This window comes from Limulus polyphemus, unplaced genomic scaffold (assembly GCF_000517525.1).
Source record: "Limulus polyphemus unplaced genomic scaffold, Limulus_polyphemus-2.1.2 Scaffold122, whole genome shotgun sequence".
In the NCBI taxonomy this organism is placed as follows: domain Eukaryota; kingdom Metazoa; phylum Arthropoda; class Merostomata; order Xiphosura; family Limulidae; genus Limulus; species Limulus polyphemus.
This window is the reverse complement of record NW_013665732.1, coordinates 39319-56360: the sequence shown is the minus strand read 5'-3', so window position 1 is coordinate 56360 and position 17042 is coordinate 39319. Positions and strand designations below refer to the sequence as shown.

At 33.7% G+C, this 17042-nt stretch overlaps 1 protein-coding gene across 6 annotated transcripts in view; it reads right to left on the bottom strand.

Moving 5' to 3' along the window:
• Positions 1–1315, bottom strand: part of LOC106472571 (neuronal acetylcholine receptor subunit alpha-7-like) — a 79102-nt gene extending 77787 nt beyond the window's left edge. For 5 of the 6 annotated variants that reach the window (XM_022401960.1, XM_022401983.1, XM_022401967.1 and 2 more), the window contains exon 1: positions 916–1315. In XM_022401960.1, the coding sequence (XP_022257668.1) occupies positions 916–991 (76 nt within the window). In that variant the 5' untranslated portion in view covers positions 992–1315. Of the gene's footprint in view, positions 1–901 lie in introns of all 6 variants that reach the window. The other variant, XM_022401976.1, reaches the window with a different exon arrangement.
• Positions 1316–17042: the final 15727 nt, after the last annotated feature.

The following is a 17042-nucleotide window of genomic DNA, read 5'->3' as shown; positions in this document are numbered from 1 at the left end:
CCGCAGACATACCGCTGTGACACTGGGGAGCATTAATCTATTAATATTACAAAGGCCGTGGGTCAAATACGTTAATGCAAATAAATTGCTATAAAAGTTATCCCAAACTTATAGCATTATTTTTAAGGTTTTACAATTTTAACAAGTAGCTTTGCCAGAATAATATTTTTAAAAGTTGAACGACGTTTCTCTATGTTCAGGAATGTCATTAACGTTTCATGCTTGCCTCTCCTTAGTTTTACGTTGTAAATGTTCCTATAACACGTATATTTAAGGAGATGGCCCCATTATTTGTTTCCTTTGGGTAATCAAATGACATCTCTAACTGGTTAATCGAATTTCGCGCATATGTCCCAATTTATCCCCAATATGTTTAGACAGTAAAATATCAACGTTATTGTCATGAAAAGTTTAAGTAGTCTAAATATATTGTTTGCATACGATGCATTAAGAATCCAATACTTACATATATTAAAAACACACATGTGAGGTAACTATGTATATATACAGATATTAAACACAGTGGTTCTACTATATATTTATTTGTTTGTTGGATTTCGCGCAAAGCTACTCGAGGGCTGTCTTGTACTAGCATACGTATTATGGCACAAAATTAATCAATGTGTTTAATAAACACCAGAACGCGGACCAATTGTTAGCATGTTGGACTGTGAAGCTTAGGTTCACTTAGGTTCACCGCCAAAAAGAAATTGCCTCCCTTCTTTAGATCTGGCGTGTGTTATAAAAAGTGACGATCACATCTCTTTAATTATTCTGTCAAAAGTAGTTCACGAGTTGGCGTTGGGTGGTGATGACGAACTGTCTCGATTCTAGCTTATGATCACATCAAAATTAGTGACACTGCTAGAAAACAAAAACATGTCAATAGATAGATATTTACGTTCAGTTTTTTACCTTGGGGGTGACAGAAGAGAATTAGTAAAAGAAGAACGACCGATGAATCCATCCACATCGTCATCTTCACGAGCATCCGATGTGTCGAATTAACCTTAAAAGAGATTCATTCTAATTGTGGGAGCTCCGCCGTGAGAGAGAGAACTGTAGCCTGTTGAAAAGACGACATTGGCACAATCAATAGTCAACACACCACTCCACGTCCAAATACAACCAAACTGTTACATTAGTGATATACAAAAGGTATCTTGTTCAGTAGCTCTGAAATATATTTTTATGTACAGTCTGGATAACACGTCTGGACTTTCCACGAAGTCCTAACTCGCATGCTAGCGATCGAGGTTTTCTTTCTTCACCCGTGAAACTTTACATCTTTAGCATAAAATGCTCGTGATGTCTGCACGCGAAAGGTAAGCTGTTCATTGCGCATGCTTGGATGTGTACGTTACGGTGGGAAGATGTTAGCGTTGCTAGAAAAATGCTCCGCTATCGAACGATGAGAAATACCACCAAGTTACTAAGTCAGGTGAGTGAAAGGATGAACTCAATTTCCATTAGCAGTCAGAGAATATTAAACGTCAGGTTTAGAAGATGTTGATTAGTTCCCGAACCTATAACTGAAAGGCAAGTAGTGAAAACTGGATTGAAACAGGAACGCCATTCCAGAATTTAATAAATATGATAATCAAAAGAGCTCATATCTTATACAATTGCTAATTTGATACATGTAAATAGATGTAAGTAAATATTTTGGAACTAACACCATGCGTTAGCTTGAAATTTCCATAATTGCGTGCTATTTTTTTAAATTCTCTAAAAGAAGAGAACATTTGTTCAACGTTTCAGAATTCATCTGAATAGTGAATATTGAGCACTTTTTATGTTTGTAATTAAACACAAAGCTACACAATGGGCTATCTGCCCACCACGGGTATCCAAACCCGGATTCTAGCGTTATAAGTCCGCAGACATATACCGCTGTGCCACTGGGAGGCACCTTTTGTAATTAATTTCCTTTTCAAGTTGTAACTTATTATTGTCCTGTTTTTATCGATCATAATTTCTTCACATACTATGTTTCCAGATTTTAGAAGGTAAAAATGAACACAAAACTTATAAGTAATAAGAAGAAATTATATAAATTAAATAAGGTAAAGGTTACCTAATGTATTGAAAGAAACAAGTTTATTGTCGATCATGGTTAAGTAACGTGATAAAACGATATGAATTAACCCAGGTCAATGTAAGGAGAAATGAGGAAATGAAAGAAGTTAACGTAGTTCAAGGTTATGTAATGTGATGAGATTATACAACTCAAAATGTTTCAAGGCTTGTTATATGTAATGAAAACTTAATGCAGGTCACAATTATATAATGTGATGAAATTATATAACTTAACCTTAGTCAAGGTTTTATATATACATAGTGTGATAAAGTAATACAAATTAGCCTGGGTCGAGATAAATGAAACAGCATAATACAGGTCAAGGTTGGATAATGTGATGAAATAGTATAAACCAATTCAAGTCAAAGTTAGTTAATGCAACGCCAATGAAGGTTAAATGATGTGATGAGATGACACAAATCAACCGAGAACATGGATAGAAAATGCGATGAAATGATATCCTTAACCAAGGACAAAAGTGGATATTATTACAAAATGATATTATTTAAACACAAGTGAGGATCAAGTACTGTAATGAACCGCTATGACTTAATCCAGGTCAAGGTTAGATATTGTGATGAACCGCTATGACTTAATCCAGGTCAAGGTTAGATATTGTGATGAACCGCTATGACTTAATCCAGGTCAAGGCTAGATATTTTGATGAACCGCTAAGAGTTAAGTCAGGTCAAGGTTAGATATTGTGATGAACCGCTAAGAGTTAAGTCAGGTCAAGATTAGATGTTGTGATGAACCGCTAAGAGTTAAGTCAGGTCAAGATTAGATGTTGTGTTGAACCGCTAAGAGTTAAGTCAGGTCAAGATTAGATGTTGTGATGAACCACTAAGAGTTAAGTCAGGTCAAGATTAGATGTTGTGATGAGCCACTTAGAGTTAAGTCAGGTCAAGATTAGATGTTGTGATGAACCGCTAAGAGTTAAGTCAGGTCAAGATCAGATGTTGTGATGAACCGCTAAGAGTTAAGTCAGGTCAAAATTAGATATTGTGATGAACCACTATATCAAAGTCAGGTACCGCGATAATATTATATCTCATCTTAAAACTTAATTAAGGATTTTACAAGAAGGTGGGAATACGGAATCCCTAACTCAAGAACTTGTTAATTATTGATATGGACAAAACGTGAAGTGACTGTGTTCGTCTAAATTTCTAAGAGGAAAACTAAAATTAAACCAAGAGAGTGGGAGAAGAAGCAATGTACTTTCAAAAATTGCCCAAGTACTCAATGTAACACTTATTTATATTTCTGTATTCCATTGTTTTTATTAGAAGTTTTCAATGACATTTAGAGTAAGCCTATGTCTTTCAAAGAAGTAGGACTCACCTCAAATACTTTCAAATATGATTATAAAGGAAATTAATTAAGAATTAATTTTACATTTTAGCATCAAATTTATGCCGTTCAAGGACCATGATAAAAAAATACTTGTTACGTTAGGTATCGCATATAAAACAAGGAAGTATTATAACACAGAAGACTAAAATGTTCTGTACGTGAAGACAAAATTATTGCGCATGACACCAAATCTTGTGACATTGTTTTAAGATCGATTGAGGTGTTATTGTGTTGGTTTGCTTTCTTAAGTTAAAAAAAGATAATTAATATTAAAGACTAAAGAAAAGTCAACAATGGAAATATTTCGTCATGACATAACGCTGTCCATCGATTTATCAGCATTATGATGGATTTCATGTTGTTAAACGCTGTTACATCTGTCGTCGGAATATATAGTATACTTCTACAACTTTTCTTGTTTGAAAACAAAGCATTTTTTTGCTTTGAATTGGAGTTTTAAATAAGAACTTTACTAATGCAAAAATTGAAATAATATACAAATATAGTAAAAGGGAAAAAATCTACACTTTAATAGTCTAAACAAGAAATATTACTTAAATACATGTCCTGACTGGGTGGTGAACACCATATGGATAATTTGCTCTAACTAATAAACACCTGAAGAGCATAAGTAATTTAAAGAAGTGTACAGTTTTAAGGTGTTAAACAAGCCCATTTCAGTTATAATGTTCATGAACATTTGTGCTAAACAAGATAATTTGTTTTTCCATCGTAATGTGTAGACAACATTTGAATGTGATTTGAAATATCTAAAGAATTTACAAAACTTCTTTCAGCCATCTAAAATATTACAGAGTCATACAACTTCCATTTGTGAAGTCAATGCTAGAATGAAATATGTCTAAAGAATTTACAAAACTCCTTTCAGCCATCTAAAATATTACAGAGTCATACAACTTCCATTTGTGAAGTCAATGCTAGAATGAAATATGTTTAATTGGATTTTAATAGTCTTGCCTTAAATTGGAATGAAAAAATTGCTAAAAAGTGATTTATTAGACAAGGTAATTGATGTCGCTTTAATTTTCTTCTTCTTCTTTTTGTGGTGGGTGATTTATAATCGTCTAAATTACTTGAGAAGTTTGAAGATTGTTTTCATTACTGAGACCCGAACATTGCTCTCATTCTCGCACTTTACTACCATTCATAACGTCGAGAAAGAAAAAAAGGTAGTTCAAGACAGAATAGCTAGGGAACTTCGGTCGTTTTGTGACTGACTTTAATATATTTTATTTTTTATTCGCCTTCTTTAATTTTGCTTCCTTCATTGTCAAATGAAGGCATTGGTCAGTTTATAAATGCAGTTGAAGATAAGTTTGTTCATCTTGACTCGAATTCCACAAACTGTAAGTAACCAGGTGTCGCTGCGTTCCATAAGCTTCTATTTTTATTATGTTTGATTTTCCGCGGATGGTTCGCTGTACATTTTCTAAATAAATTGAATTTTATCATATTGTACACTTTACGTTGACTCAAGTTACACAACCTACACACATTTCATCATTAGGTAAAGATGAATACATTAAGCATTAATGTATGACGTAAACTGAGAGAGATTAAAGTTTGGTTCGTAGGTGTGCGTTGACTTGAAAACGAGAGCTATTAATCAGAATGTCCAGTTTATCTTCTGATCCATTCTGTAACGTGTGATAAACTCTATTTTTCATTATTTTTATGATCGACACATATCAGTGTAAACTTATAGTAATATGAACTTGCATATAAACATAAAAAATGCCAAACTCTTTTGATCCTTTAATACATTAGCCGTTTTGTGTAATATTCAATGTACAACTTTCAGCTATATATATATGTACATTTATATGCCTCATAACTAGAGTTAAAACTATAAATTCAGCATAACTCATTTATCCGCAGGGCAAAATCTACGTTGATAAAATTGCTTTACGCTTTGACTTAGTTATAATTTTAGATTAGTCAAATGTCTTGACAAGAAGAAAAGGTCCTATTGTGTATTTTAATACTACTTTTATAGAGCAAGATAATATTTTTGTGCTAATATTACCTGCTGTCATATCAATAATGTATAGTTTTAATAAACTTCGGTGTTACTGTAAGACGGTCAATAAACTTCAGGATCAAAGAATTAGTCTAATCACCTAGAAACAACACAGACGGGCGTACTGACTTAGTCAGTGTCTGAAAGCGAAGTTGTGGTAGGGGGCGTGTGTGTGTGTATTCGATGGTTTCTTTCTAAAGGCTGGCAATTGATATAGGTTTCTTTCTATTGTCTTCCTTTCCCTCATCTAACGATATGTTTGCAGATTTAATGATGATTAATCAATAAAATTCAGTCACATCGATTTCTGTAAAAATCTTTTGAGTGTTCTTGCATGAGCAAGATTAGCAAAATCTCAATAACGTAAATCTGACTTAGACCAAGATGGGGCAGGAACTAACGTATATTGTATCAATAATTTATAGTTTTGTTCAGTAAGAACCCTATTTTCAGCTACCACAGTCTCCCACTTCCTTGAAAAATGGTTTGATCACATATAATTCAATGTAGTGAACTAATGCACCTTGCAAACAGGAGGTGGCGCTGTAACCATCTAAAGAGAAAAATATTTAGTATTTAATATGACAGTCGTAAAGATGTATATATACAATGATGGGGAGAGCAAGACCGTCTATTCTCAGGGCCCCAACATTTTCCCATCTGTCATACACCATCGAACTCTATACCTTAGAGAGTAAATAATGTGCGTTTCTTACAGAACACTTTAAATACGCAAAGCTCAATTGAAACTAAACATTCTTTGAATTACGCTTCTCTTACCAATAGAGACTAAACTTCGTTTGACTGGTGTGTCAAAAGGAATTCCCGGTATGCAAGGGATTAAATAGAATTCAAGTTAATTTAGTTGAATAGTCACAATGAAAAGAATTAAGTGGTGTAAGTATATCTTTTGGAGATGTTTCATCTGAATGTGTTTAGTAAACTTCGATGCCTCTAACGGCAAAGTAGTGAAGTTATATGAAAGTCAAACTAATTGCTCCATTCTTGGCGTTAGAAATAATAGAAAATAAAGACCCGTGTAAATTAGAAACAGGAACTCTTTGTGTAAAGAAACAAGGAAAACATAAAACAATTATAAGGATGAATTAAAGTGTTTTCACAGCAAAATCGTAGTTAAACTGGAAAATTTAGAAACCCACAATCGCAGGTGTAAAAACAGCTTAAATATTTAGATTGAATCATTATTTGAAATATAGCATTACATTGTACGTAATAATAATATATACTGTGGCAAGCTATAAAGACTGACTTTTTATACCACTAGGAGGAAGAACTTATCGCCGGCACAGCGGTATGCCTGCGGACTTACAACTCTAGAAATCGGGTTTCGATACCCATGGTGGGCAGAGCACAGATAGCCCATTGTGTAGCTGTGTGCTTTACTTCAAACACACAAGAACTTATTACTGGTGAAAAAAAGACTTTACATCGAAACATACAAGTTATAACTTTATGTTTTACTCATATAACACTGGTATGGCGACGTTCAATTTACTGTTCAGCCTTATCGTACTGACATTACAAGCTATGTTCTATTTTTATTATGAGTCATTTTGAATGGAAATGTATCTTACATCAGGTTTAGTTGATTTCCACAGATTGTTTTTAAAATACATTTATTTCATTAGAACTCGTAATTTCATTTAAATTAACCGTATAGACGTTTCTCTCCAGCTTTATATGGATAGTTGAAGATTCTCAGACTTTTTAATAGAAAAACATATTGTAAAAAATATGAACGTTTTAAAACGCAAGTAAAACTACTTTTCAATACAGACTCGGATGTTAATAATCTTGACCAGTTTTATGTCGTTATTTTCTTCACCATAACAACGACATTGTAAAGATTTCTGACGTTTTCTTGATTGGCAGCTTTGTGTGTGATATTTTTAACAGTGGCAAAAACGTAAATACTTATTTCCTTGTACACAAGTGCCGGCTGTCCTCTTTGTACAAACTATAAAAGCCATCATGACGAAGTTGCTTCGTTCATTTTGTAATTGAGCGATTTTTGGACTATGTAACCATGTGCCTTACTAATACAAGATTATTAAAATTGTTCATTTAAAGAGGTGTGGAATAGATATATTAAAAATATTAAACAAAATAGGTAGCTTAAAGTGAAAAGGTAATGCCCAAAATGTAAACAAACAAGCTTAAGGTTTGAATAAAATGGTGTTGACATTATTTTCTCAAGCTACAAATCCCTATTTTGACTCCATATCTAAAAGCTGTAATATTTAGGAGAGTTAAAATGGGGATCTATAGCTTGAGGAAATAATGTGCACATTATCTTAAACCTTAAGCTTGTTTGTTTGCATTTTATCGATTATATTTTCACCTTCAGTTACCTATCTTGTTTTTTAAAGATTCCTATTTCCCCTTTTTAAATTAACAATTTCTAATGATCTTGTTTCTTTAGTTGTTGTTTTCTTTTATATCCATCTTGGACATAAATCTGTATAATAGCAATACTGTTCTATTTGAAACAGTTTAGTTTAATGAAATACGTAGTTGGTGTATGATGTTCTCTCGAGAAACAATGACAACCTTCGGATTGGCTTCATGCAGATTGGATGGCTATTGCTCCAGATATCATTGCCACAATGTTATCATTGATAACGGTACTACATGTATGATCACTATGATGCATGATGATCAACATACCACATGTTATGTATATGTTTGTAAAGTGTATATAGCTATTGTATTTATACTATGTAGCTATATGGGGAGTCTGTAAACACTGGATTGGAGGGTCTACTGAGCTCTACTGGAATTAAATTATAAAGCTGTATATACAGAGAGCTATATGAATTTTTCAAGTTGTACAGATGCATGTATATATTTTCAATGGAAATATAACACTATGTGTCATAATACAATAACATACTTATACGAATTAGCATTTTTAATATTTCTTATAGTTTTTATATTTCCATCTTCCTCCTCCTCTCCGCTGGCTATAATAAGGCCGGTCAGAATTTTGCTGCTGCTGGCCAGATACTGTCATTCTGCATACTCTACAAGATTGAAAACGTGTTATTTAACAATTATGAATTGATTATATTAATATACCTTTCCCCCATCCATTTCTGATGAAGTTTGGGTTGTGACACTTCTGCAACCTTAAATTGTGGTAGACCGACGCTGCTGCATACTTTATCTGAAACTAAATATTTTCTAAATAAAATATATAGCTACAAAATATCTGCCTCACTTTCACCTAGAATCACCATCAATTTTGCAATCTTCTGCTTGCACGATTCTTGCCACTTCTTATAGTCAGCTTCAACGATGGCTACTCTGTCTGCAGTATCTATAAAATTCGCAGTCACACATTATTGGCTATAATTCGACACTTACCATCAGTCATCAGCTTGATTGCGGATCCGATGCTCGAATCCGAGCTTGTTGCTAGCTTTTAAACTATGGCTTAAATATTTCTGTTGTGTAACATGGCCCAAGTCGATCATGCAGTGGTAAAAAAAAAGAAACTGTTATCCTGTCAGCAGCGTCTGTCCGAAAGGGCAGGAACAAATGATAATCGACATCAATACAGTTGCAACAATAAGTTAATAATCATTATGGCACATGTGTAATGCCTACCATGTAAACATTATATTACATCCACAGCCTGCACACAGCTATCTACGTATTATGGCACATGTGTAATGCCTGCCATGTAAACATTATATTACATCCACAGCCTGCACACAGCTATCTACGTATTATGGCACATGTGTAATGCCTGCCATGTAAACATTATATTACATCCACAGCCTGCACACAGCTATAATCTATAGTATAGAAAACGTAAAGGAACGTTATACCTCACACTATAAAGTTCGACAAAAACTCCTAGATATAGAAATAACATTTGTAATAACAAATAAAATAATTACAATGGAAAGTAAATATCTATAGTATTATTTTCTCAAAAGAGGATTGAATACTGGAACATTATTAAGCCAGCAAAATGTGCTGTGCGTGACTTAAACTGTAAAATTGTAGTGAAAAGAAGCCATGTTATCTAACAAACAGAGAGAGAAATATTATAACCAATAATAATTTAAAACCCTACACTAATAGTGGTCATGTTCTAAAACATGTAGTTTGGAAAGGAAATGAATCATTTGGCGCGGAAGACACCCTATGTCAATAATGAGATAACACAGATCAGCGCATACTGAAACTTACACTGAAACACAAGTACCAGCGAAAGAAAGCTAGAAACTGAAACACTGTGTAAAAAAGGAGTCCTTTCTTACATAAACATATTATGTATTTTCTTCCTCTCTGTGTTAGATGTGTTTCATAATTTGTTAGTTTGTGCTGTTGTCACACCATGTTCGTTAAAAATGTGGTTAAATTCCTTTCACGTTAGCTACCCATTGTTATCTGTCATTCACCTAAAATCGCACTTTTAGTCTTCTCGTGGGAAAGATAGTTACATGGTCACTCCTGAAGCTAGAGAGGTATCTTTTCCACTGGTTTTCAGGTGACCTCTGAAAGTGACAACCTATCTTTTATTTCATTGGGAAAAGGCTAATCATGTGTGTAAGTGCTAGTTGCTCTGGATAATTCTAATGTTAAATATTGGGGTACCTAACATGAGAATTACTCAGCCTGGAAGAAGGTTTCAGATTATTCAGTCTGGAAGAAGACCTCAGTTTAGTCAGTCTGGAACAAGATCTCAGGATATTCGGTTTAGAATAAATTCTTAAGAGATACTGTTTGAAATTTTGGATCACCGAGCTAGTACTAACTCTCCAGTAAAGGCAATTGTCTTTTGTGACCAGTTAAGTATATATTTTAACTGTGTTTGATTTTAAATGAAGATTGTTTATTGTGATTGTACTTTTGTATTCAGTCTTTCTTTAGTTATCATGATTTCAATAGTCAGAGAACATGGGATTATTTCGAAGTAAAATATCTTGTCGAATCTCCCGTTATTAGGTGACCAGTCTTGTCGTTCTGACTGATATAAGTCTTACTTACAGTATTACACTCCCACCAGACCAGATATATTCCCTTCATGTAATCTCGATTTTATATTACGAAGTTCATGTAGAAAACAAAATCCTATTACCTCCAAACTGCTTTCTAAATTTTTTCAAATCTGGTTATGACTTTTTCACTGACAGAGTTATTGTATGTTTTTTTAATCCTTTAAGTTCTAGATATAATGAAAGTGTTAATGTTTTTGACACACTTTTATAAAAAAAATATAACTCCCAGGTTTTTGCCATTTATATTCCAATTGTCCAAATAGTATTCAAGAACAATATCTAACTCCAGGATAGCTACCAAAGACAACCGCATTGTTGGTTTAAGAAGTAGACAACAGGTGGAGAACGATTGATGAAGAGTTCTTCTTACAAACAACTTATCTGGAGAACTTAGTAAGTCATGAAGATACACCTAAGTTCATCGCAACGTCTACCCTTCACTTCTCCAAGCATGCTGTTAAAAATGAAAATGAGCCTTTCATCAGCAGAAAAGTCTTGTTTTGAACGCGTATTGTATCAGCTGGAAATTCCACTCAAACACGGAAACAGTACCGTAAAAAAAACAAAAAAAAAACAAGTGATGGATGTGTTGCTCTTGAAAAATGCGTTAAAATGTAACACACATTATTGTTTGTGTTCCATTATAAAAAAGACGAATAAAAATCAAGCGTATTTTGCGTAACGTTTTCTAGAACAGGAACCCAGTGGTGTTAGCGTCATCAATAGGGCGTGAATAATGTGTAAAACATTAGATAGACATAAGACTGTATTCTCTTTAAGGTTTATTTATTTTTCTAATAAAATCATAAAGCTTTAACCTCCTTAAGGTCTACTTATTTTGCTAATAAAATCATGAAGTTGTGGCTTTATAAATCTAGTTTATTTTCCTAATAAAACCATAAAGATGTATCCTCTCAAGATTTGTCCCAAGTGGCTCAGCGGTAAGTCGGAAAGATTGTAATGCTAAAAAAGCGGGCTGTGATACCCGTGGTAGGCAGAGCACAGATAGCTTAATTGGTAGCTTTGTGTTTAATCACAAACAAACAAAACTTAAGGTTTATTTATTTTGCTAATAAAACATATAGTTGTAGCCTCTTTAAATTTACTTATTTTGTTAATAGAAATATGAAGATGTGGCCTCTTTAAGTTTACTTATTTCGTTGATAGAAACATGAAGATGTGGCCTCTTTAAGTTTACTTGTTTTGTTAGTAGAAACATGAAGATGTGGCCTCTTTAAGTTTACTTATTTCGTTGATAGAAACATGAAGATGTGGCCTATTTAAATTTACTTATTTTGTTAATATCAACATGAAGAAGTGGTGTTTTTAAAGATTTTTTTTTTATTTTCTCAGTCCACCGGAATGTAAGAGGTAAGCTCATAGACTTACAACGTTAAAATGTGAAGCTCGATTCCTCGTGGCGGACAGAGCAATGATAGTCTATTTTTTAGCTTTGACCTACAAACAATATTTTGTCAATAAAATATGAGGATGTAGCCTCTTTAAGATTTACTTAGTTTGTTAACATAAAGAACACTCAACAACAGACTCTTCATTTTAATCTGTTACTGCCTTTTTTTTACATCGGTTGAATGCGTTATATTAAAACGATTTTATAACCTCACCACGTCGTTACAGTCTGTTAATGCTCCATCTGACAACCGTGAATTATAACAACAGCCAGGAAATGTAGTTTCCGTTACAAAAAGCACCGTCGTAGGGCTGTCATGTCAAAAGCACGCCATTAATTCACGAGGGCTTTCTATAATTCACACAGCGTGCTAGGACAACGGTTTCCTAATGCCCATTTCAACAGTCCAATCACAGTGGAATCCATAGGCGTTGGGTCCGTGAGTTTGACTGGTACATCTTCGTAAGGAATAGTATAAATACCCGTCTGTTTCTCCAGCTGCTGAGGTATGCAATGTTTGAACAAATATTCCATAGTAGCCACTTGAGTACACGTAACCTGTGTGGCTTTTTCAGGCAGAGATCGTTCTTGATTACGTTGTGTACTGTTACTTGAAGCACATAGACGGCTTTTATCACTGACCTTTCGGTTCGTGGATCTTCACCTGTTGCAAGACGCCACACTTTGCTTACCACAGCTCGGGTAGGACTTGCTGTCGGTCAATTTCTGAAGGATCTCCGATTCCCAAGTTGATCCATATTATTTTGTTTTTTTAAGTGTCTAAATATTTTGCGTCGTCGGAAAAGAGTGTTGTATAACCTTATAAAAAGCGACCAATTTTCAGGGTCATCACACTTCCTGCTAAAAATATTCCACCGCGACTGTATACCGGCTATTGTTGTCTTATGCCTTACTGATATGTGTATTGAACATCTTTTTGATGTAACGTATTCAACTCTCTATAGTTACACTTACGATTTACACTGTTAATAAAATGAATTCCTTGCAATTTGAGCTTCTGATAGACGAGAATAGGAATATGCCAAGATCCCTGACCTTTATGTTGTTTTTTAAAATTACTTTTAATGACTTAACTGCCTTAGTTTAGGTTTAAATAGTCTACATCAGAGTTGAAACTTATACTGTTTTTCTGTTTATCTAAAGCAGCGAGCACCCTCTTTTTTTTTACGGCGCTCCGTTTCTGAAAATGTGTTTTGTTGCTCCTACTTGCATGTACTGTACATGTCATTTTCCCTTGTTGTTATAATACTGATAGTGGTAATATTTGTACGATAGTTTTTAAAACGTCATTGTTAAATCTATACTTTCAGGTGAAATTTATATGCTCTTATAGTCATAGTTTTTCACCCCTACCGATCATCTGCGCTTCTTGTGATGTGCACCTTACACTTTGGGCACTACGAATCTAAAAGGTTATAAGGCTAGTAATTTCATACTCTTTAGTTTACTTAGATTTTACTTGCTATAACCAAACAACCGATCAGACAGTTGGTTGATTTTACTAGCTATAATTAACAAAGATGTAATGAAACAGTCCCTCAATTGGTTAGATGTATTTTTACGGGCACAGGCTTACGATGCTAAAATCTGAGGTTTGAATCTCGTAGATGGACAGAGTGTAGTTAGTCCATTGATAGCTTTACGCTAAAACACACCAACCAACTAATGAAAAAATAATAAAGAAGAATTTGAAAGTGAAGTGACCAATAGTTTGAAACCTTAATAGTTTAGAACTTACAAATTTGAGATTACAGGAAATTTCTACTATTGCTAGATACGAACAATGGTGAAATATCTTGCTTTTTAGTTCGTTTTCAAAATCTAGAGCTTATATTCTGTAACGTTCCGAGAGGACATGGGGAACCATACCTGAATGTCGTCTCCTCTATGCCATTCCGTGTTGAGCCCTAATGGTATTTGCCAGTTTTGGTGACAATCGGTACGGCGGTTCGCTAGTTACAAGCGGACACACACAGACTAAAGCTAAATATTGGTTTAGATTACACTAATGTTGGAATAACACTCTGAAAATTCATTAGGCTACATTGCGTTGATATTTTTCACGTGAAATCTGTTTAGTGACCATAAAATGTGTGAAATGAAGCAATTATTTTGTTTCTACTTTCATTTACTGAAAGGATAATTAAAACATGGCGCAGCTTTAAGATATTAAGTTCTTATAAGTACATACGTTGACAAGTGCGAGTCTTAAGTGGTAATTACAACTCAAGTTTTCTTAAAGCAAATGGTTAACACGAGAGAGAACGAAATGAGAATTTTATTTGTTTTCTTATAAGGTTTTGTTACTCAATTTGATTTTAAAATAGATGATAAAAGTGACAGTTGATAGAAAATGAACGATATCATAATTTTTAACCTAAACGTCACCTTGTTGGCTAAAAGGCTAAGTCAGAGATCATTCGGATTCATGTATAGCCATCCTTGATTTTAAATTACCGACCAAAGGGAGGGACATCAGTTGGCAATACCCGCCGTCACAAAGGCTTTGTCCGACTCATTGAATCGAATAACGAGATTAACTGTCACTTTTATAATATGTCCATGGCATGTTCAGCGGCATCACGAACCTGGCACGTTAACCATTAGGCCACACCCGACACAATTAAAAAGTGGCTTGAATGAAATCGCTCTGTTCATAATGTATTTTAAACTGAGCCTAGTAACTAACTATATGTTCTCTCTTTACCTCTCGCATATTTTGGTAAATACCCATTTCTTTGTATTCATGTATGATTTCAGTTATAAAACATAACTGGATCACATTATATTAAAGTTATTTCTATATTTAGGAGTTTTTGTCGCACTTTATAGTGTGAGGTATAATATAGAAAACGTAAAGGAACGCTATAGATTATGTTAAAAACATCTTTCTTTTTTTGGGTTATTGGTTACTTAATTAAATTTTTGATACTCAAAGCAAAGCTGCAAAACGAGCAAACTTGTTCTTTGCAGAGTTTGTTTCTTCCAGAATTTCTTGCAATGCTATACAAGAGCCATCTGCGCATAGTCGTCCTCAACTCTAAACTCGTAGGCTAGAGGTAAGGCAGCTAGGCAATAACACCCACTGCCAACCCTTAGTTGATGAAATTATGAGATTTGACCATCATCCTTACGGTGCACTCACGGCTCCAAAGTACTGATCGCGTTTTTTTTTGCAGCAGTGGGTCGCGAACTTTGAATCTTCGTATGCTTACAGCTAGATCACTCCAGACCCCAGCACAAAGATCGAGCTCCAAACTTTAGTGGTATAAACTCTCAAGCTTATCGCCGAGCCGCTGGGCGTCTACTTAATCCAATCATTTACTCACCATTTCTTGGTGAATGTTTATTTTCCGTTTTTGTAGATCATAATGAAGGTACATAAGTATCTTGTACAAACAGATTTTTTTTTTACCCCGGATCTAAGATAGTATCGTATAAAAACATATATTCTATACTCATGTATGAGATAGTATCTTAAGAACAGATCTATTTTATCCTGCTACCTAAGATAGTATCTTGTAAACGTATTTATTCTATTCCGATGTCTAAGGTAGTATCTTATAAACAGATTTATTCTATACCAGTGTTTAAAATAATATCTTAAAAACAGAGTTAATATATACAGGTATTTAAGATAGTATTTTAAAAACAGATTTATTCTATCCCGGTGTCTAAGATAGTATCTTAATATGGGTAACAGGTTAACGTCTCATATCTAGTTTCAGAAAATTTTTATTATATTTTTAACCATTTCTACATGTATTTTTTAGACTTTCCATAGTTTTTTGTATCATTAGTCATCTAAACATTACCTCACACCATTTCCACAGAAGTTATGTGATATGTATACTCTGTAAATAATTATTATTTATACGTTCAAACATTTGTATATTGATAATTTAGATTTTTTTAAATTTGTTTGTTCGCCTGAACGACACCTTATAACAAGTATAAACAGTCATGTCAGAGATCCCCATGAATCAAGCATATAGCTGTCCCTAATTCTAAACTGCATGGGGACTAACGGGAAGGCAACCAGTTGATGGTACCTCTGCATGAAACCAGCACGTTTAACTGAATAATGCGTTATACTGTCTCTCTTATAACGCACTAACAGCTGAAAGTGTTCCTTTTCAAAATGAAGTTGTATAAAGTAATGATGATCAGAATATCTTTTCAAGAAAATAAATTCATATTTTGTCTAATGAATTCAACCATTATTGGTATTCGAATTAATTGTCTAGTGTATGTATGTGTAGATGTGAATCATTTCTTTCATAATCATTTATGAGGTTAGTAATAAATGAACTGCTGAAGTATCAGCAAGAATATTTTCAATTTTGATTGTTGGAAATAGGGTTAAAGATCAGTGTTTCAATGCAACGTAGGTGAAGTGTTTCATTACACACGATAATCTATAGCATTTAGAAACGAAAACATGATCCAAACAAAGCCTAGATGTGAGTTTTGGTATAAATGGACCATAATAAATATATAAGACAGTGATATTAGACTTATTGTAGTTTTTAAACACTACATCCTTTATTCAGTTCATTATATATTTTTTTTCAGAGAAGAATGAGATATACAATGAGATATACTATTGCCGACGACGCGTTTAGCACAATAGCAGAACTTACCATACACATTAGTAGTTGAACTGTTATTTATATTAGAAATTTGTTACAACAACATTTATTATGGTGTGAACACTTTGTCATAAGATATTATATTCAACACTACATTCGTTATCCATTCTCTTAATGTTTGAAGAAGAAGAGTGTACACACATACATACACACGCATATATACTGCTGTATTTACATATATCTGTGTGTGTGTAAATAAAACAGTATAAAATATTCTAAAACTTTTTATTTAAAATAAGTTTTACATTGTTTCATTTTTATTAATTACTTTCCTGAGCAAAATGTATTTGATTTCTGGTATCTCTCTATCTCTCTCTCTATATATATACATACATATATTTCGAGGACAACAAGGGACCTATTGGGCCATCTAGGCCGTCCCATCAACTAAACTGAACTTGAAAATGAAACACTCAAACCCAGCCATTATTCTTCATCTATGTTACTG